This window comes from Dendrobates tinctorius, unplaced genomic scaffold (genome assembly GCF_039654945.1).
Source record: "Dendrobates tinctorius isolate UK_male_01 unplaced genomic scaffold, ASM3965494v1 ptg000023l, whole genome shotgun sequence".
NCBI lineage: Eukaryota > Metazoa > Chordata > Amphibia > Anura > Dendrobatidae > Dendrobates > Dendrobates tinctorius.
Window position 1 is genome coordinate 4,099,585 of NW_027361691.1, and position 21,460 is coordinate 4,121,044.

Consider the following 21,460-nt stretch of genomic DNA (forward strand, 5'->3'; position numbering starts at 1 on the left):
CTTGTGAAAAGCACGACACTCGCAAGTCTGACCTGATCACAGCCAACGAGCGGAGCGCAGACACTGAACCAGCAGCGACGGCGGCGGCCAACAGGTTTAATAGAACAATATAAAACCAGAAATACATTTCAGGGGACAAAACGCGTAGAAAAGGCACTTAGGGAAACATTCAGTCCGGTCCGAGAAATGATGAACTGTGCGTGAGCGGATAACGAGAAGCGGCATAGCCCTGAACGGCTACAAGTCCTGCCCATGGGGAGCTGACGGCGACTGGCGGCAGCGGGGAGAGGATGAGAGCCAGCTGCTGCCAATCAAATGCCGGTGAGTCTTCACTACTTCCAGAGTCTGTAAAATCCCAGAGCGATCGCCAGGCAGGTGAAGACGGAGGCTGGAACGAGACAGGGAGGAAATAATATGAAAAGCAAGAAGTAATGGAGAACTGAGCGCACCGATATCTACATGTGAACTGTAGCCGATAACGTGGCGCTATATATATACTAATTATGCAAATTGTCTCTTCAGAGAGGAAGAGGACTAGAACTCTAGTGCCACCTATTGGAGGTAGCAATCCTAAAAGTCAATGTTGACCCTTTAACGAGCCTAGTTACATGACTTAGGATAAAAGCCAAGCCAGAATCTCCATTTGCAGACACTGTTTCGGGGTACTGCCCCTCATCAGTGCAAAGTGGGAGATCTGGTCCCAAACCAGATCTCCCACTTTGCACTGATGAGGGGCAGTACCCCGAAACACAGTGTCTGCAAATGGAGATTCTGGCTTGGCTTTTATCCTAAGTCATGTAACTAGGCTCGTTAAAGGGTCAACATTGACTTTTAGGATTGCTACCTCCAATAGGTGGCACTAGAGTTCTAGTCCTCTTCCTCTCTGAAGAGACAATTTGCATAATTAGCATATTTCCCAGAGGAGCATTGCGGCTTTAAGTCTCCTCACCTTGACATGCTTAGCATGTCATTCTCCGCAAGGAGAAATGATGATATATTATATATATATATATACATATACACACACACACACAGCTCTCTATAAGAAGACACCTCTGCATGTTTTTCTCAATATCTGACATGAAATCAGAATAAACCTTTCCCGTTTTAGGTCAATTAGGATTATCATAATTATTAATATTTGCCAAATGCCAGAATAATGAGAGAGAATGTTTTAAGGCATTTTTATTACTTACTGCAAAGTCAGAAGTTTCCATCCATTTCATTAGTATTTGGTACCATTGCCCTTACACTGAATGACTTGGGTTAGACGTTTGGGATCTCCTTCCACAAGCTTCTCACAATAGCTGGTCAGAATTTGGGCCCATTCCTCCTGACAAAACTGGTGTAACTGATCCAGGTTTGTAGGTCGCCTTGCTCGCACCGGCCTTTTCAGCTTTGCCCATAAATTTTCAGTAGGATTGAGATCAGGGCTTTGTGATGGCCGCTCCAAGACTTTGACTTTGTTATCCTGAAGCATTGTTACCATTTTGGCAGTATGCTTCGGGTCATTGTCCATTTGGAAGACCCATTTCTGCCCAAGCTTTAACTTCCTGGCTGATGCCTTGAGATGTTGCTTCAGTATTGCCACATCATCTTCTTTACTGATGATGCCATATATTTTGTGAAGTGCACCAGTCCTTCCTGCAGCAAAACAACCCCACAACATGATGCTGCCACCCCCATGTTTCACAGTTGGGATGGTGTTCTTAGGCTTCCAAGCTTCTCCCTTTTTTCTCCAAACGTAACAATGGTCATTATGCCCAGAAAGTTCAATTTTAGTTTCATCAGACCACAGGACATGTCTCCAAAAATGAAGGTCTTTGTTCCTGTGTGCATTTGCAAACATTAATCTGGCTTTTTATTTTTCTTTTGGAGTAATGACTTCTTCCTGGCAGAGTGGCCTTTCAGCCCATGTTACAGTATTTGTCTCACTGTGGATACTGACACAAACTTACCAGCTTCCGACATCATCTTCACAAGGTCTTTTGCTTTTGTCCTTGGGTTGATATGCACATGTCGGACCAAAGCACATCCATCTCTGGGACACAGAATCCATCTCCTTCCTGAGCAGTATGATGGCTGAACATTCCCATCTTGTTTGTACTTGCATATAATTGTTAGTACAGATGAACGAGGCACCTTCAGGTATCTTGTGATTGTACCCAAGGATCAGCCAGACTTGTGCAAGTCCTCAATTCTCTTTCTGATATCTTGGCCAATTTCTTCAGATTTTCCCATGATGCTACACAAAGAAGCAGTGTGTTTCAGGTGTGCATTAAAATACATCCACAGGTGTGTCTCTAATTAACTCAGTGAAAAATGAGGATGAATGAACTCATGGAGATCAACATCCAACACTGCGGAGACACCATCACATGTTTCTCAGCGCAGTGATTCTATAGCAATGCCCCCATCACTTATGGGAAATATGTTATGCATCTAATTAACTCAGATCAGAAGCTTCCAAACACATCATCATATGGGCAGTCCAAAATTGTTTAAATGCATAGTAATCTTAGTGTATGGAAACTTTTGACTTTGCAGTAAGTAATAAAAATGCCTGAAAACATTCTCTTCTCTCTCATTATTCTGGCATTTGGCAAATATTAATAATTCTGGCAATTTCTGACAGCGGCCTTTAAAATATTGAGATCTATTGTGGGAATTCCATCCAATGGAGGGAGAGAGAGAGAGAATTTTTTTTTGCAACTGAAAAGTTCGGGCCTTCATTTGTGTTTATTGGGGTTCCGAACCGAACTATGGAATAAAGTTTGTGTAGGGCACCAGAACTTCCCCGGGGGCCGCTCATCCCTACTCGTATGGCTATGTGAACAGGAAAAAAAAAAAAAAGTTACGACTCGTGGAAGGAGGGGGGGGGGGGATAGAAATGAAAGCGCTAAAAAGGAAAATTAGCCGTGATGGAAAGGGTTCTACAACACAGCGCAGCAAGTGTTGTCATATGGACACAAGCATAAAGGAGCCATGCCGAGCGCCAATGGTCCAATCACAGAGATGTGATACTCACCGGCCAAGTAGCGGATGGTGTCCAGCTTATGTGACTCCATCAGTGTCTTCAGGGAGGCGATATCGATATCTATCTTCTTATTGATTTCCGTGATGGCGCCGTCCGTGGACATGTTCTACAGGGGAAAGACACGTTCAGGACACGAGAAGCAGCAGACCGGCCCGATACACCAGAGAGCGCCGCTATGTACCATAACATGGTCTCTAGTGACTACAGATTAAAGGGAAGGCGTCATCAGAAAATAACCCAAAATCAGATTGCTATGTTAAAGGGGTTGTCCACCACTACTGGGGGTTCTATTCTTACCCGTCCCTCACATAACAAAAAGAGTATATACCTCCCCACACAGCGCCGCTCCTCTGTATGACGTAATGATTCCTGGTGGATACTCCACCATGTTATGGCATGTGACTGCTGCAACAAATCAGCGTCCGCTGATAAACTGGAGCGGTCACTTCACAGAAGACACACACACCTCTTTCAATTTCACACTGGCCGCTAGTTATAATAGTCTCATACTACCTTTGCTGTACTAAACACATCTCAGCAGATTCACTATCATTACAGACATGATTACACTGACTGATAACACAGGATCCACCATTTACAATAGCTGATGTCACAGCTCACCTCCTCCTCCTGTACAATGACTGATAACATCTCTATATACAGTTGTGCTCAAAAGTTTACATACCCCGGCAGAATTTTTGCTTTCTTGGCCTTTTTTCAGAGAATATGAAAGATAACACCAAACCTTTTTCTCCACTCATTGGGTTGGGTTGGGTGAAGCCATTTATTGTCAGACTACTGTGTTTTCTCTTACTACATCATAATGACACCCCTAAACATCCAAATGACCCTGATCAAAAGTTCACATACCCCATTTCTTAATACTGTGTATTGCCCCCTCTAACATCAATGACAGCTTGAAGTCTTTTGTGGTAGCTGTGGATGAGGTTCTTTATTTTCTCAGATGGTAAAGTTGCCCACTCTTCTTGGCAAAAAGCCTCCAGTTCCTGTAAATTCCTGGGCTGTCTAGCATGAACTGCGCGCTTGAGATGTCCCCAGAGTGGCTCAATGACATTGAGGTCAGGAGACTGAGATGGCCACTCCAGAACCTTCACTTTGCTCTGCTGGAGCCAATGACAGGTTGACTTGGCCTTGTGTTTTTGATCGCTGTCATGTTGGAACGTCCAAGTACGTCCCATGCGCAGCTTCCGGGCTGATTATCAGCAAATACTGGAGGCAAATTTGCAATCATGTTCTGCATTCATCTCCCCTTCAACTTTGACCAAGTTTCCTGTGCCTTTGTAGCTCACATATTCCCTTGAACATCAGCGATCCACCTCTATGCTTTGCAGTAGGAATGGTGTTGCTTTCATCAAACGCCTTGTTGACCTCTCTCCACATGTAACATTTATGGTTCAATTTTGGTCTCATCACTCCAAATTACCTTGTTCCAGAAGTTTTGAGGCTTGTCTCTGTGCTGTTTTGCGTATTGTAGGTGAGATACTTTGTGGCATTTGCACAGTAATGACTTTCTTCTGGCGACTCGACCATGCAGACCATTTTTCTTCAAGTGCCTTCTTATTGTGCATCTTGAAACAGCCACACCGCTAGTTATCAGAGAGTCCAGTTATTTCAGCTGATGTTATTTGTGGGTTTTTCTCTGCATCTCGAACAATTTTCCTGGCAGTTGTGGACAATTTTTGTTGGTCTACCTGACCGTGGTTTTGTTTTTACAGAGCCCATGATTTTCCATTTGTTAACCACAGGTTGAACGCTGCTGACTGGCATGATCAATTCCTTGGATATATTTCTGTATCCCTTTCCTGTTTTATACAGTTCAAATACCTTTTTCTGTAGATCTGTTGACAATTCTTTGGCTTTCCCCATGACTCACAATCCAGAATCATCAGTGGCTGGATGAAAGATGCAAGAGTCTGTCTGGATCCCAGAAACTCACTCTGCTTGTAATCAGTGTGTGTGCATAATAGCTAACAGGTCACAGGTGAGGATGTTACCTTTAGTAGCCATTCAAACCCATTTGTATTAACTTCTGTGAATGTTATCAGGCCAAAATCATCAGGGTATGTAAACTTTTACTCAGAGTCATTTGGATGTTTTGGGTTGTCATTATGACTGAAACAGAGAAAACACAGTAGTCTGACAATAAATGGCTTCACCCAACCACTAACCATGAGCGGAGAAAAAGATTTGGTGTTATCATTCATATTCTCTGAAAAAAGGCCAAGAAAGCAAAAATTCTGCCGGGGTATGTAAACTTTTGAGCACAACTGTATACTAGATACACAGGATCCACCATTCACAATAAGTGATGTCACAGCTCACCTCCTCCACATTCACTCAGGCAGTAAATAATCTCCAGCAGTCGCCATATAATGGGGGACGATACAAAATAAAGAAATGGCCACCACTGACCTCGAGTCCCCTGCTGTTGCCACCGCCCTGGTGGTCTCGGCCATTCCTGCAGTGGTGATGTCCCTTCCATCATTCGCATGACCGCTGCAACCAATCACTGGCTTAGTGGTCACATGATGTAGATGGACATCACCGATCCTGCAGTGAAGATTACGGGAGCGATGGTGTTGGTAGAGCGGGGGGCTCAGTGAGCAAGTAGCGGCCGTTCTCCCTGCGCCATTGCAACTTTTGAAAAATCTTGAACGAAAATCACAACCTTAAAAGTGGTTCTCCGTCACCAATTCCCTCCACATCAGCAGGCGAGAGGCGATGAAGGCGTCACCAGATACCCGGCGAGATGTGTGCACCATCGCCGGGTGCTCAGGACTGATGTACGGTGCCAGCAGGATGGGGACAGCAGAGACCCCAGAGAAAGGTTTTAATGACTGTTTGCCAAGGAGGAGGTAAGAACTGGTGTGACTGAGGGCGGTGACATGTCAGGGCCGATCTGCAGGGGGCGCCGTCTACAAGCACCTTATATTCTACAGGTACAGACGGTATGGGGCATAAATCACCGGGTTATCGCACAGCGTCACCTTTTTATGGAATTCGGTGCTCGCCTCCATCAGCTTCTTCTCTTGTTCTGTGAACTGCAGAAAGAATCAACAGAAAGAAGAGGCGTCAGGGTGAAGGGTGCCACCGACACGATCCAGGGGGCTGTTAGTTGTCATTATCCTGCACCCCCGAGTGTCAGGGTCATTATCCTGCACCCCCGAGTGTCAGGGTCATTATCCTGCACCCCCGAGTGTCAGGGTCATTATCCTGCACCCCCGAGTGTCAGGGTCATTATCCTGCACCCCCGAGTGTCAGGGTCATTATCCTGCACCCCCGAGTGTCAGGGTCATTATCCTGCACCCCCGAGTGTCAGGGTCATTATCCTGCACCCCCGAGTGTCAGCGCCATTATCCTGCACCCCCGAGTGTCAGCGCCATTATCCTGCACCCCCGAGTGTCAGCGCCAATATCCTGCACCCCCGAGTGTCAGCGCCAATATCCTGCACCCCCGAGTGTCAGGGTCATTATCCTGCACCCCGAGTGTCAGCGCCAATATCCTGCACCCCCGAGTGTCAGGGTCATTATCCTGCACCCCCGAGTGTCAGGGTCATTATCCTGTACCCCGAGTGTCAGGGTCATTATCCTGCACCCCCGAGTGTCAGGGTCATTATCCCGTACCCCAAGCGTCATTATCCCGTACCCCAAGCGTCATTATCCCGTACCCCAAGCGTCATTATCCCGTACCCCAAGCGTCAGCGTCCTACATCACACAGCTGCTTCCCCCTCTATTGTCTTTCTTATCTGCCCATTACAGGCAGCACTTCTGCAGGTTGTCACTTCCACGTATCGGCCAGCAGGTGGCAGCACAGCACCATCTGCAGGCTCTTACCATGTCGGTGAGGCGGCTCCTCTCCAGGTTGATGTCCAGCTTCGTGTCTGCGCGGATCTGATTTGTTTCATTCTTAAATTCCAAACAATATAAAATATAGAGCGTGAGTAATATACAGTACACACCGTATGGAGAAGAGTCTTGTGCCCCCTCCACATCACAGCAGGGGGCTTTCCTTGTGCACAGTCATGGGGGACAGAGAAGGGCGAACCCCAAACTGTTAGGAAAACAAACAAAAAAAAAAAAAAAGCACATTTGAAAGGTAGACTCACCAAACCCTGACTAATGCACTGGCCGGATGCAGCAGACCTCCACTGATAAAGGCTGGGGCAGCCCAGGTGCAACCCACTGATGAGAACAGACAGTAACCCAAGAGGGTCTGGCTGCCTAGTGGGAAAAATGCAGACAAATAGGGTTTGCATAGGACATCAGTCACACAGGTCAGTGTGGTGCAAAGTGTCTGAACAGCCTATTAATGACGCCCATAGTATTAGCAGGCGGGCTGCTCCGCACTATATACATGCATCACACAGGAAAACCAAGCCAACATGGAGGGTTCTAGCTGCATCCTGCAAAAATGATAAAAAGTGCAAAAAGATAAATAGATATGGGGTATTAGTTATTAGGAACAAGGGATCGGATGTTATAGACTGGAGGCTGGATACTATTCACCGGGGGTGAGGCGGACGTTATACACCGGGGGTGAGTAGCCCATCAGTTTTTTAATGCAGCTCTGGAGTTGACTGGAGACAAATGCTATAACCGGCACATGTGGCGCTAATTTACCAATCAGTACAAGACAGACAAAGAAATCCGCGTCCCATGTGACGTGTCGGCCATCGCTCACCTGCAGATGCTGTCTCACATGACCGATTTCAATCTTCATTTTCTAAAATGCAAAAAGATAGAATCTAGATAAACCTTCACCTCCAACATAACCTATAAAAAGTATGTGAACCCCTATAGATCATCTCTGCAAAATGCAAATCTCCCCCCCAGTCCCGCTGGGACATTCCTTCCGGTGCTCTCGTTTATAGGACCTTGTGACACCCGACCTTCAATCCTCAGTAGTCCTCTATACAAACCTCCTACAGTGACGCCGGGGATTGTGCGCCTTGGTATTTGGTGACATTACCATAAAGAGCAGAAAGTCTCATTACCATCCTAAACAGACAATGTCACATAATTATGTGCCCCCTCACGATCCTGGACTTTAGTGAAATGTCAGACAGAGACGTTGAGTCTATTCCAAAAGGTAAAAAAAAAAAAAAAAGCCCAATACCACGCCGTGATTTACATATTTCCATAACATTACATAAGGGTGATGGGGTAAGAAGTAACTTAAAGGGAACTGGTCACCGGTCATAAACACATGTTTTTTCCAAACTGATATAAATGCCGCTGTTCTCCTGAATCCAGCGTCACTTTCCTTTTGTTCCTGTGCCTCTCGGTTCCTGAGATATGGCCCTTTTTTCACTAGTCTTCTTAGCAAAGTGGGTGTGGTTCTCAAGAAAACACCCCCAAAGAAGCGTCGAGGACCGCACCCACTTGTGTTAAACGACTAGCTTTTACATAAATACATAGATGGCCGTATCTCAGGAACGGAGAGGCGCAGGAGCAAAAGAAAAACATCGCCAGATTCATGAGAACGGCGGCATTTACACAAGGTAAAAATAAAATACATTTACAGCAGGTGACAGCTCCAGATGCAGAGTATCAATCATTTAAAAGGGAATGCATCATCAGAAAATTACTGTTTAAATCACCTTCTTCCCCATTTTTTAACTAAGGCTATGTGCACACGTTGCAGATTCTGCTGCAGGTTTTTCTGCGCGGAACCGCAGGTAAAGTGACCTGAGGTTTGGTCTGCGGTTTCACACCTCTACTATGTTAAAGGTGTGAAACCACTGCGGAAACCGCACAAACAATGGACATGCTGCGGTTTGTAACCGCACTGTGAGCACAGCGTTTTTGAAACCCCATAGGGTTTCATTGTACTGTACCATGTCAGCGGAACTGCTGCGTTTCCGCAGGGCCAAAACCGCTGCAGAAACGCAGCAGAATCCGCAACGTGTGCACATAGCCTTAAAGTTTTTTTCCTATGTCATAATCTTTATTAGAAATAAAAAAAAAAAAAATGAAAAACCTTGCAGTTCTCACACTGGCCACTGGGGCTTTTTCTAGACACCAACTTCCTGTTATTTCAGGAAATGCACATGAACATTAGCAGCAATGGACAGACGGATATTGTATTTTGTACTGAAGCATCTAATGAGCGGTTATATATTTCTATTCAATATATTATATATAATATATTATTTTTTAAATACACGTAAGGCAACATGATTTAGAAAAATAGGTAATTTTTTTTTTTACTACTAAATTCCCTTTAACTATCTGACCGGCTGCCATTAATAAGTACAGAACAAGTACACTTGATTCCAGCCAAAGTTAATGTCTGTCTCCAGCCTTTCTGACCTCCCGCTGACTAATACATGTTCACGTCTTCCATACTACCTCATTCTCCGCCCTTAGCGTTGCAAATTCACTTTTCTCCAGAATCACCATGTCTTTCCGTATGGAGTCCAGGTGCGCCATGATCTGCTGGAGGGTGATTTCCTGCAGGGAAAAAAAAAAACGAGAGCGTGGTTTAAAGGGAATAAACATTTATGCCTATTGTAAAAAATTTTGCCAAAATTTTCACGAATATTTGTCAACCTAAAAGCCTTGATTTTGCAAAGAAAAAAAAAAAATTGTGGCCAAAACCCATGATCTGACCGTGACATGGTTCTCCACCCTATAAACAGACCCCAGACGGCATCTACAGACCCCACAACAGGATTTCCCAGCGTCTTTAAAGAAATCATGAGACATTGCGCCCTGTGTGGTCTGACTTTAATGCTTTACAAAAACAGTGCATTTCTTTATGGTGTGACGGATGTGTGACAGGCGGCCAAATACAATGACAGAATCCATTATGCTGCGATCATAAAATATCACAACGTGCGAGGATTAATCACATAGGGCTGACAAAAAAAATAAAAAATCTGTCACAAATTTGATGCGACGTTCAATCTGTTTACACGCAGCATCATCTGATATGGACGAATAATGGACGACAGCGGCGGATAATCAAGGAGAGCGGATCAGTATTTATTCTGCGCCTTATAAAATATGTAAGACTCTCCTGGAATCGGGAGTAAAAGACCTGAATAATACCGTCTCTTCACTCAGAAACACAGCTCAAAAGGCAAAGAACAACAAAGATAACAGTGACAGCAAAAGCTGCCCCTATATACCAGAATATAACTACTATAATACTGCCCCTATATACCAGAATATAACTACTATAATACTGCTCCTATGTACAAGAATATAACTACTATAATACTGCCCCTATGTACAAGAATATAACTACTATAATACTGCCCTCTATGTACAAGAATATAACTACTATAATACTGCTCCCTATATACAAGAATATAACTACTATAATACTGCCCCTATATACCAGAATATAACTACTATAATACTGCCCCTATATACAAGAATATAACTACTATAATACTGCCCCCTATGTACAAGAATATAACTACTATAATACTGCCCCCTATGTACAGGAATATAACTACTATAATACTGCTCCTATGTACAAGAATATAACTGCTATAATACTGCTCCTATGTACAAGAATATAACTACTATAATACTGCCCCTATGTACAAGAATATAACTACTATAGTACTGCCCCCTATGTACAAGAATATAACTACTATAATACTGCACCCTATGTACAAGAATGTAACTACTATAATACTGCCCCTATGTACAAGAATATAACTACTATAATACTGCCCCTATGTACAGGAATATAACTACTATAATACTGCCCCATGTACAAGAATATAACTACTATAATACTGCTCCTATGTACAGGAATATAACTACTATAATACTGCTCCTATGTACAGGAATATAACTACTATAATACTGCTCCTATGTACAGGAATATAACTACTATAATACTGCCCCTATGTACAAGAATATAACTACTATAATACTGCTCCAATGTACAAGAATATAACTACTATAATACTGCCCCTATGTACAAGAATATAACTACTATAATACTGCCCCATGTACAAGAATATAACTACTATAATACTGCCCCATGTACAAGAATATAACTACTATAATACTGCCCCTATGTTCAAGAATATAACTACTATAATACTGCTCTATGTGCAAGAATATAACTACTATAATACTGCCCCTATGTTCAAGAATATAACTACTATAATACTGCTCTATGTGCAAGAATATAACTACTATAATACTGCCCCTATGTACAAGAATATAACTACTATAATACTGCCCATGTACAAGAATATAACTACTTTAATACTGCCCCTATGTACAAGAATATAACTACTATAATACTGCCCCCTATGTACAAGAATATAACTACTATAATACTGCCCCTATGTACAAGAATATAACTACTATAATACTGCCCATGTACAAGAATATAACTACTATAATACTGCCCATGTACAAGAATATAACTACTATAATACTGCCCATGTACAAGAATATAACTACTATATTACTGCTCCCTATGTACAAGAATATAACTACTATAATAATGTTTCTTTGTATAAGAGATGGAAACCATTATATCACACCATATGATGCCGTCTTGGATGGGCGTCTTTACCTGTTGAGCTCGGGTCACCATATCCTTGTACACAGAGTCCAGGCTTGCATTGGTTAATGATGCCAGCGCTGTCACTACCACCTCGGACTGCTCTTTATTGAATCCTTTAAAATAAAAAACGTCATTATGTTTGGCGATCTTCAGGTGTTCAGTGATTGCTGGAGGGAGAATCCATGGTTTGGTGCAACTTTTAGTACAGGGCGACATTATATAAGGAAGGGTGTCACAGCTCCATAGGTCAGCACTTTGTGCCACTCTGTGAATCTCCTACATATGGGGAATTGCAAAAATACTGACCCCTAGAGGTTAGAAAAAAGTACTACCGTAGTAAAGAAAAAACGTAACTGAAGCTGCACCCTTAGAGCGATTATATCCTTTATATTAGAAAGTTGCATAAATAACATTTCCCTTATTCAGTGATGTGACTCTACAGCTGTGTTACAGGTAGATTACGGCTGGGGGAAATGTGGGCGGCAGCGTTCAGAGGATCTGAAACTGTTGAGTAGTTTTGTACAAATTTAAACATGAAAATTCAGAACCAAAATATCCTCATACCGCACCCAAATGCTAATACACAGACAGGTAACAATGTGGCACAGTCGCGTAAGGCTATGTGCACACGGTGCGGATCCTCCCGCGGATATTACTAAATCCGCAGGTCAAAAGACCTGCATTTTTCTTCCTTTATTTTGCGGTTTTACTGCGGTTTTTGTGCGGTTTTCCACCTGCGGATTTGTAGAATGGAGCAGGTGGAAAACAGCAGCAAAACCGCACAAAAGAAGTCACATGCTGCTTTTTTTTCCCGCACAAAAACCGCACGGAAAAAAACGCAGCATGTGCACAGCGTTTTCTTTTTTTACATAGGCCATAATGGTACTGTACATCACCTGCAGTTCTGCTGCAGATCCACAGCGGCAAATCCGCACCGTGTGCACAGACCCTAACGCACTCATACAGGCAGCCACAAAATGCCCTTACACATGTACCCATAAATCAATCACATTCACAATAAGCCCATACATGCCCCCATAATACATGCAGATTCCTGCAGCACTAATCGCGGGGCCGGGTAGAGCGCTCACATCTCCCAGTGTGACTGTTCTACATATCAGCTCGCTGTGGGACATTTGGGATTACGTGGACAACGGTGGACAGATGAGTATATGGTGGTTTGTTTTTTTAAAGTTTTTTTAGCAGCAGATTCTCTAACCCAAACTCAGCCGCCATATGTACAGTATGCCTGTGGAGCCCAGATTAGGATACCGGGGCCGGTCATTACATCCCGGTTGAATGTACACACACAATGCACCAACACAAACTACGAGTATAACACACAGTGAATGCATTCATACACGCACCATCCAACACATGATTCACATTCATGCCTGCATGGATAAATAGCACAAAAATTTACAGTACACGATTCTTACATGAACATACTTATATTACTTTACCAATTCAGAGCAACTCACAAAAGGTCACAAAATCTCATACAAGCACCAAGAAGGTCGCCAATACATACACCCGCAGAACAGAAAGGAAAACCATACATATACCCAAAAACACCAAGGACACTTATGCATGCACCAATAACACACCCATACATACACCCTCATACATAAACCAAGGAAACAAGTATATTTACCCACAAAACAACAAGTACACCCACACAAGCACCTAAAAAAAAACCCAAAACAAATAACAGCACCCGTACATACATCTATAAAACACCAAGAAGGACACCCACACATGCACCTAAAAAAAAAAATAATGCCGGTAAGACCGTCGGTCAGAGCACTGCGGGGGTCAAGCTGTCAGATGTCAGCGAGACCCAGCAGCTGTGACCTGCTGTAAAAAGCTTACTACAGGTCAGCAGGCATAGGCTGATGAGACTGCTCTTCCTATCAGCCAACATCAGCTGTCAATAATAACAGTGATGGCAGGAGCAGCTAATGGGAAATGTAGTCTCTCATCAGCCGGCGCCTGTGCTCACACATACATACATATTCAAATTAAAAAAACATTATACTCACCTAACACCAAATCCCCGATGCCCTCATCTCCTAGAAAAAAAAAAGCTAAACAAAAAAAAAAAAAACCAACCACCATATACTCATCTGTCCACTGTTGTCCACGTAATCCCAAGTGTCCCACAGCGAGCTGATATGTAGAACAGTCACACTGGGAGATGTGATCGCTCTACCCTGCTGCCGGTGATACACAGCGGGAGAGATTACCTCCTGTCAGTATATCACTGAGCTGCCCTCAGAGAGTTCACCGGAGTTCATCAGCTGATCAGCTCCGGTTCTCTCACTTACAGCACCACCACTGTGAGACAACTTTCTCAGGCAGCAGTGGTGCCATAAGGGAGATCACCGGGATGGATCAGCTGATGAACTTCGGTGAACCCTCTCAGGGCTGCTCAGTGATACACTGACAGGAGGTAATCACTCCCGCAGTGTATCACTGGCTGTCTTTGAGAGCAGTCACATCACTGAGGTGACTCCTCTCAAAAAGATCAGGATCGACTTTGAACATTATGGATTATCTTCTCTGCGAAAAGTTGAGGAATATTGTGGTTTTTTATTTTATTTTTATTGCAGGAGACTTTGACTTCGGTGGATGAGGAGTCCGGTGAGTATGGTCTAACTTAGATTCAATAAAGGTGTCTGTGTCATTATTTCAATTAAAGGACTTTATTCTGGGTGTCAGCGTTTTTATAATATGGGGTTAGTAATGGTTGCGTTTTATAGAAGCTTCTCCATTACTAACCTTTGGGCTTGATGTCACCTAACAATACAAAGGTGACATCTACCCCCCCCCCAACCATGCAATTTCCTTTCTCTTTAAATTAACAGTTGCTGTCTGGTTACAGCCTATGTAGGTTCATCCGGGTAACACTCCTACAAAGGCTGGTGACAATGTGTGTCTGTGTTTGAGCTTACTTATGGGCTTAGTAATGAGGGCGTCGGGTTTACAACTTTTCATAAAGGTGTAAATGGCAGCTGCTGACCAAGCCCTAATCCCATTACTCTGATACTACAGCATAAAAAAAAAAAAAAAAAAAAGTTAATAGCCGCATACAAAAACGCACCAAAAAATGCGGCAAAAAGCGCGTTTTTTGCTGCCAAGAGATGCAAAAACCTTACAGAAATTTCTGCAAGCAGATACTCAACGTGCGCACTAGGGTGACCGGATCTCATATGGGGGGGAAAAAATGTCAGAATCTTGTTCGTCTGGACCCCACAAAACGATTCCCCTTTCCAGATATTGAGATAGCCAAAATTTGAGCTCGATCAAACGACGTTAACCCGTGCCGCTCGTCGCTCAAAGTTTGAAAAAAATCCAAATTGAGGTTTTTTAAGATTTAGGTATTTTGCATAGTCTGTTAGACTATAAAGAATGTGACAACAACATTGCAGAAATAGCCCTGACCAAATTCTCGAACCATTTGTGGTATTTGAATGCAGAGTTGGTGGGATTATCGTTTTTTGATCCCACCATTACAGACAATGAAAAGTTGTTAATGGCTAATAAATTGCTCAGTAGCACAGATGAACCATCAGAGCACGCTAACCTACATGAGTTGATAATTTTACATAGTTATCTAATCTATTCTAGAGCTTTTGTTAAAGTAGTTTTGAAACGTCAGAATATAATGCTCGGCATTTGCTTACAACTTGCAGGACATATTGCTTTTGTTCTTCATCTTTTGTCAGAAGGTCGTTAAAGTCGGTTACTTCCTACCTCTTTTAATTTTTCTTTGCTAACTTTTGGATTTACAACCCTAGCGTGCTCTGATGGTTCATCTGTGCTACTGAGCAATTTATTAGCCATTAACCACTTTTCATTGTCTGTAATGGTGGGATCAAAAAACGATAATCCCACCAACTCTGCATTCAAATACCACAAATGGTTCGAAAATTTGGTCAGGGCTATTTCTGCAATGTTGTTGTCACATTCTTTATAGTCTAACAGACTATGCAAAATACCTAAATCTTAAAAAACCTCAATTTGGATTTTTTCAAACTTTGAGCGACGAGCGGCACGGGTTAACGTCGTTTGATCGAGCTCAAATTTTGGCTATCTCAATATCTGGAAAGGGGAATCGTTTTGTGGGGTCCAGACGGACAAAATTCCGACATCGATTTTTTGCGGTCACCCTAGTGCACACGTAGCCTTACTGCTTCCACTTTGTCTTTAAAAAATACCATTTTGATGCAAATGTGGCAGCAGATAAACCCGGCTCTTCCCCGTACAAGAGATAACAGAGTGCATGGCGCCATGTAACAATGCACGCTGTCAGAGCGGGCGGCGGCGTCTGCTGACAGTATCAGCGCGTCCTTGCTGTCACCTTGTCCCTGTATATGTAAAGGCGCAATGACGGATCGATCCATCTGCCACAGCAGCAACCGGACCTGTGATCTGATCTAATCCGATCAATGCAGGTCACAGCACGGACCGGCCCATGCATTCCGGAATAAAATCTGTCCTGACAAGTGTTTTTTGGGGTTTTGTTTTTACAGCGTTCATTGTACGGTGACAATTACCCAGAACAAAGATTCTCCAGGTCTGTACGATTATAGCAATACCAAACCAGTGCAGGGAAAGTCAGGATCAGTAATGTGTGTACACAGTGACTGCACCAGCAGAATAGTGAGTGCAGCTCTGGGGTATAATACAGGATGTACATACATTACATTACTGATCCTGAGTTACTTGAATTATACCCAAGAGCTGCACTCACTATTCTGCTGGTGCAGTCACTGTGTACATACATTACATTACTGATCCTGAGTTACATCCTGTATTATACCCCAGAGCTGCACTCACTATTCTGCTGGTGCAGTCACTGTGTACATACATTACATTACTGATCCTGAGTTACATCCTGTATTATACCCCAGAGCTGCACTCACTATTCTGCTGGTGCAGTCACTGTGTACATACAGGAGGTAAGGCTAGTTTCACACTAGCGTTTTTGAGCGCAGCGACGGCTTGCGCACGGCCGCCGCTAAGCCCCGCCCCTGCCGCACCTCCGCCGGTAGCTCCGCCTACCGGCGCATGACGCTGCATGCGCCCTCCGTCCCCTATCTTTATCACTGGGGGCGCAGGCCGTGCGCAGTATGCGTTTGGCGGCGCATGCGCCTTTTTGACGGTGCGCCGGCGCAACCAAACTGCAGCAAACGCATACTGCGCACGGCCTGCGCCCCCAGTGATAAAGATAGGGGACGGAGGGCGCATGCAGCGCCATGCGCCGGTAGGCGGAGCTACCGGCGGAGGCGGGGCTTAGCGGCGGCCGTGCGCAGGCCGTCGCTGAGCTCAAAAACACTAGTGTGAAACTAGCCTAACTCAGGATCAGTAATGTATGTACACAGTGATTGCACCAGCAGAATAGTGAGTGCAGCTCTGGGGTATAATACAGGATGTAACTCAGGATCAGTAATGTAATATATATATACACAGTGACTGCACCAGCAGAATAGTGAGTGCAGCTCTGGAGTATAATACAGGATGTAACTCAGGATCAGTAATGTAATGTATGTACACAGTGACTGCACCAGCAGAATAGTGAGTGCAGCTCTGGAGTATAATACAGGATGTAACTCAGGATCAGTAATGTATGTACACAGTGACTGCACCAGCAGAATAGTGAGTGCAGCTCTGGGGTATAATACAGGATGTAACTCAGGATCAGTAATGTAATGTATGTACACAGTGACTGCACCAGCAGAATAGTGAGTGCAGCTCTGGGATATAATACAGGATGTAACTCAGGATCAGTAATGTAATATATATATACACAGTGACTGCACCAGCAGAATAGTGAGTGCAGCTCTGGGATATAATACAGGATGTAACTCAGGATCAGTAATGTAATATATATATACACAGTGACTGCACCAGCAGAATAGTGAGTGCAGCTCTGGGATATAATACAGGATGTAACTCAGGATCAGTAATGTAATGTATGTACACAGTGACTGCACCAGCAGAATAGTGAGTGCAGCTCTGGAGTATAATACAGGATGTAACTCGGGATCAGTAATGTAATGTATATACACAGTGTCTGCACCAGCAGAATAGTGAGTGCAGCTCTGGGGTATAATACAGGATGTAACTCAGGATCAGTAATGTAATGTATGTACACAGTGACTGCACCAGCAGAATAGTGAGTGCAGCTCTGGAGTATAATACAGGATGTAACTCGGGATCAGTAATGTAATGTATATACACAGTGTCTGCACCAGCAGAATAGTGAGTGCAGCTCTGGGGTATAATACAGGATGTAACTCAGGATCAGTAATGTAATGTATGTACACAGTGACTGCACCAGCAGAATAGTGAGTGCAGCTCTGGGGTATAATACATTACTGATCCTGAGTTACATCCTGTATGTACACAGTGACTGCACCAGCAGAATAGTGAGTGCAGCTCTGGAGCATAATACAGGATGTAACTCAGGATCAGTAATGTATGTACACAGTGACTGCACCAGCCGAATAGTGAGTGCAGCTCTGGGGTATAATACAGGATGTAACTCAGGATCAGTAATGTATGTACACAGTGACTGCACCAGCAGAATAGTGAGTGCAGCTCTGGAGTATAATACAGGATGTAACTCAGGATCAGTAATGTATGTACACAGTGACTGCACCAGCAGAATAGTGAGTGCAGCTCTGGGGTATAATACATGTGTACATACATTACATTACTGATCCTGAGTTACTTGAATTATACCCAAGAGCTGCACTCACTATTCTGCTGGTGCAGTCACTGTGTACATACATTACATTACTGATCCTGAGTTACATCCTGTATTATACCCCAGAGCTGCACTCACTATTCTGCTGGTGCAGTCACTGTGTACATACAGGAGGTAAGGCTAGTTTCACACTAGCGTTTTTGAGCGCAGCGACGGCTTGCGCACGGCCGCCGCTAAGCCCCGCCCCTGCCGCACCTCCGCCGGTAGCTCCGCCTACCGGCGCATGACGCTGCATGCGCCCTCCGTCCCCTATCTTTATCACTGGGGGCGCAGGCCGTGCGCAGTATGCGTTTGGCGGCGCATGCGCCTTTTTGACGGTGCGCCGGCGCAACCAAACTGCAGCAAACGCATACTGCGCACGGCCTGCGCCCCCAGTGATAAAGATAGGGGACGGAGGGCGCATGCAGCGCCATGCGCCGGTAGGCGGAGCTACCGGCGGAGGCGGGGCTTAGCGGCGGCCGTGCGCAGGCCGTCGCTGAGCTCAAAAACACTAGTGTGAAACTAGCCTAACTCAGGATCAGTAATGTATGTACACAGTGATTGCACCAGCAGAATAGTGAGTGCAGCTCTGGGGTATAATACAGGATGTAACTCAGGATCAGTAATGTAATATATATATACACAGTGACTGCACCAGCAGAATAGTGAGTGCAGCTCTGGAGTATAATACAGGATGTAACTCAGGATCAGTAATGTAATGTATGTACACAGTGACTGCACCAGCAGAATAGTGAGTGCAGCTCTGGAGTATAATACAGGATGTAACTCAGGATCAGTAATGTAATGTATGTACACAGTGACTGCACCAGCAGAATAGTGAGTGCAGCTCTGGAGTATAATACAGGATGTAACTCAGGATCAGTAATGTATGTACACAGTGACTGCACCAGCAGAATAGTGAGTGCAGCTCTGGGGTATAATACAGGATGTAACTCAGGATCAGTAATGTAATATATATATACACAGTGACTGCACCAGCAGAATAGTGAGTGCAGCTCTGGGATATAATACAGGATGTAACTCAGGATCAGTAATGTAATATATATATACACAGTGACTGCACCAGCAGAATAGTGAGTGCAGCTCTGGGATATAATACAGGATGTAACTCAGGATCAGTAATGTAATGAATGTACACAGTGACTGCACCAGCAGAATAGTGAGTGCAGCTCAGGGGTATAATACAGGATGTAACTCAGGATCAGTAATGTAATGTATGTACACAGTGACTGCACCAGCAGAATAGTGAGTGCAGCTCTGGAGTATAATACAGGATGTAACTCGGGATCAGTAATGTAATGTATATACACAGTGTCTGCACCAGCAGAATAGTGAGTGCAGCTCTGGGGTATAATACAGGATGTAACTCAGGATCAGTAATGTAATGTATGTACACAGTGACTGCACCAGCAGAATAGTGAGTGCAGCTCTGGAGTATAATACAGGATGTAACTCGGGATCAGTAATGTAATGTATATACACAGTGTCTGCACCAGCAGAATAGTGAGTGCAGCTCTGGGGTATAATACAGGATGTAACTCAGGATCAGTAATGTAATGTATGTACACAGTGACTGCACCAGCAGAATAGTGAGTGCAGCTCTGGGGTATAATACAGGATGTAACTCAGGATCAGTAATGTAATGTATGTACACAGTGACTGCACCAGCAGAATAGTGAGTGCAGCTCTGGGGTATAATACATTACTGATCCTGAGTTACATCCTGTATGTACACAGTGACTGCACCAGCAGAATAGTGAGTGCAGCTCTGGAGCATAATACAGGATGTAACTCAGGATCAGTAATGTATGTACACAGTGACTGCACCAGCCGAATAGTGAGTGCAGCTCTGGGGTATAATACAGGATGTAACTCAGGATCAGTAATGTATGTACACAGTGACTGCACCAGCAGAATAGTGAGTGCAGCTCTGGAGTATAATACAGCATGTAGCTCAGGATCAGTAATGTAATGTATGTACACACAGTGTCTGCACCAGCAGAATAGTGAGTGCAGCTCTGGGGTATTATACAGGATGTAACTCAGGATCAGTAATGTAATGTATGTACACAGTGACTGCACCAGCAGAATAGTGAGTGCAGCTCTGGGGTATAATACATTACTGATCCTGAGTTACATCCTGTATGTACACAGTGACTGCACCAGCAGAATAGTGAGTGCAGCTCTGGAGCATAATACAGGATGTAACTCAGGATCAGTAATGTATGTACACAGTGACTGCACCAGCCGAATAGTGAGTGCAGCTCTGGGGTATAATACAGGATGTAACTCAGGATCAGTAATGTAATGTATGTACACAGTGACTGCACCAGCAGAATAGTGAGTGCAGCTCTGGAGTATAATACAGGATGTAACTCGGGATCAGTAATGTAATGTATGTACACAGTGACTGCACCAGCAGAATAGTGAGTGCAGCTCTGGGGTATAGTACAGGATGTAACTCAGGATCAGTAATGTAATGTATGTACACAGTGACTGCACCAGCAGAATAGTGAGTGCAGCTCTGGGGTATAATACATTACTGATCCTGAGTTACATCCTGTATGTACACAGTGACTGCACCAGCAGAATAGTGAGTGCAGCTCTGGAGCATAATACAGGATGTAACTCAGGATCAGTAATGTAATGTATATACACAGTGACTGCACCAGCAGAATAGTGAGTGCAGCTCTGGGGTATAATACAGGAGGTAACTCAGGATCAGTAATGTATGTACACAGTGACTGCACCAGCCGAATAGTGAGTGCAGCTCTGGGGTATAATACAGGAGGTAACTCAGGATCAGTAATGTATGTACACAGTGACTGCACCAGCCGAATAGTGAGTGCAGCTCTGGGGTATAATACAGGATGTAACTCAGGATCAGTAATGTATGTACACAGTGACTGCACCAGCAGAATAGTGAGTGCAGCTCTGGAGAATAATACAGGACGTAACTCAGGATCAGTAATGTAATGTATGTACACACAGTGTCTGCACCAGCAGAATAGTGAGTGCAGCTCTGGGGTATTATACAGGATGTAACTCAGGATCAGTAATGTAATGTATATACACAGTGACTGCA

General features: G+C 44.0%; 1 protein-coding gene across 1 annotated transcript in view; it reads right to left on the bottom strand.

Moving 5' to 3' along the window:
• Positions 1-82: 82 nt before the first annotated feature.
• CCDC90B (coiled-coil domain containing 90B) overlaps positions 83-21,460 on the bottom strand; it is a 30,925-nt gene continuing 9,547 nt past the window's right edge. The window contains exons 3-9 of the mRNA XM_073569193.1: positions 11,610-11,713; positions 9,410-9,511; positions 7,740-7,781; positions 6,893-6,964; positions 6,046-6,099; positions 3,029-3,143; positions 83-388 (exon numbers count right to left, since the gene is read on the bottom strand). Coding sequence (XP_073425294.1) covers positions 333-388; positions 3,029-3,143; positions 6,046-6,099; positions 6,893-6,964; positions 7,740-7,781; positions 9,410-9,511; positions 11,610-11,713 — 545 coding nt within the window. The 3' untranslated portion in view covers positions 83-332. The remainder of the gene's footprint in view (positions 389-3,028; positions 3,144-6,045; positions 6,100-6,892; positions 6,965-7,739; positions 7,782-9,409; positions 9,512-11,609; positions 11,714-21,460) is intronic.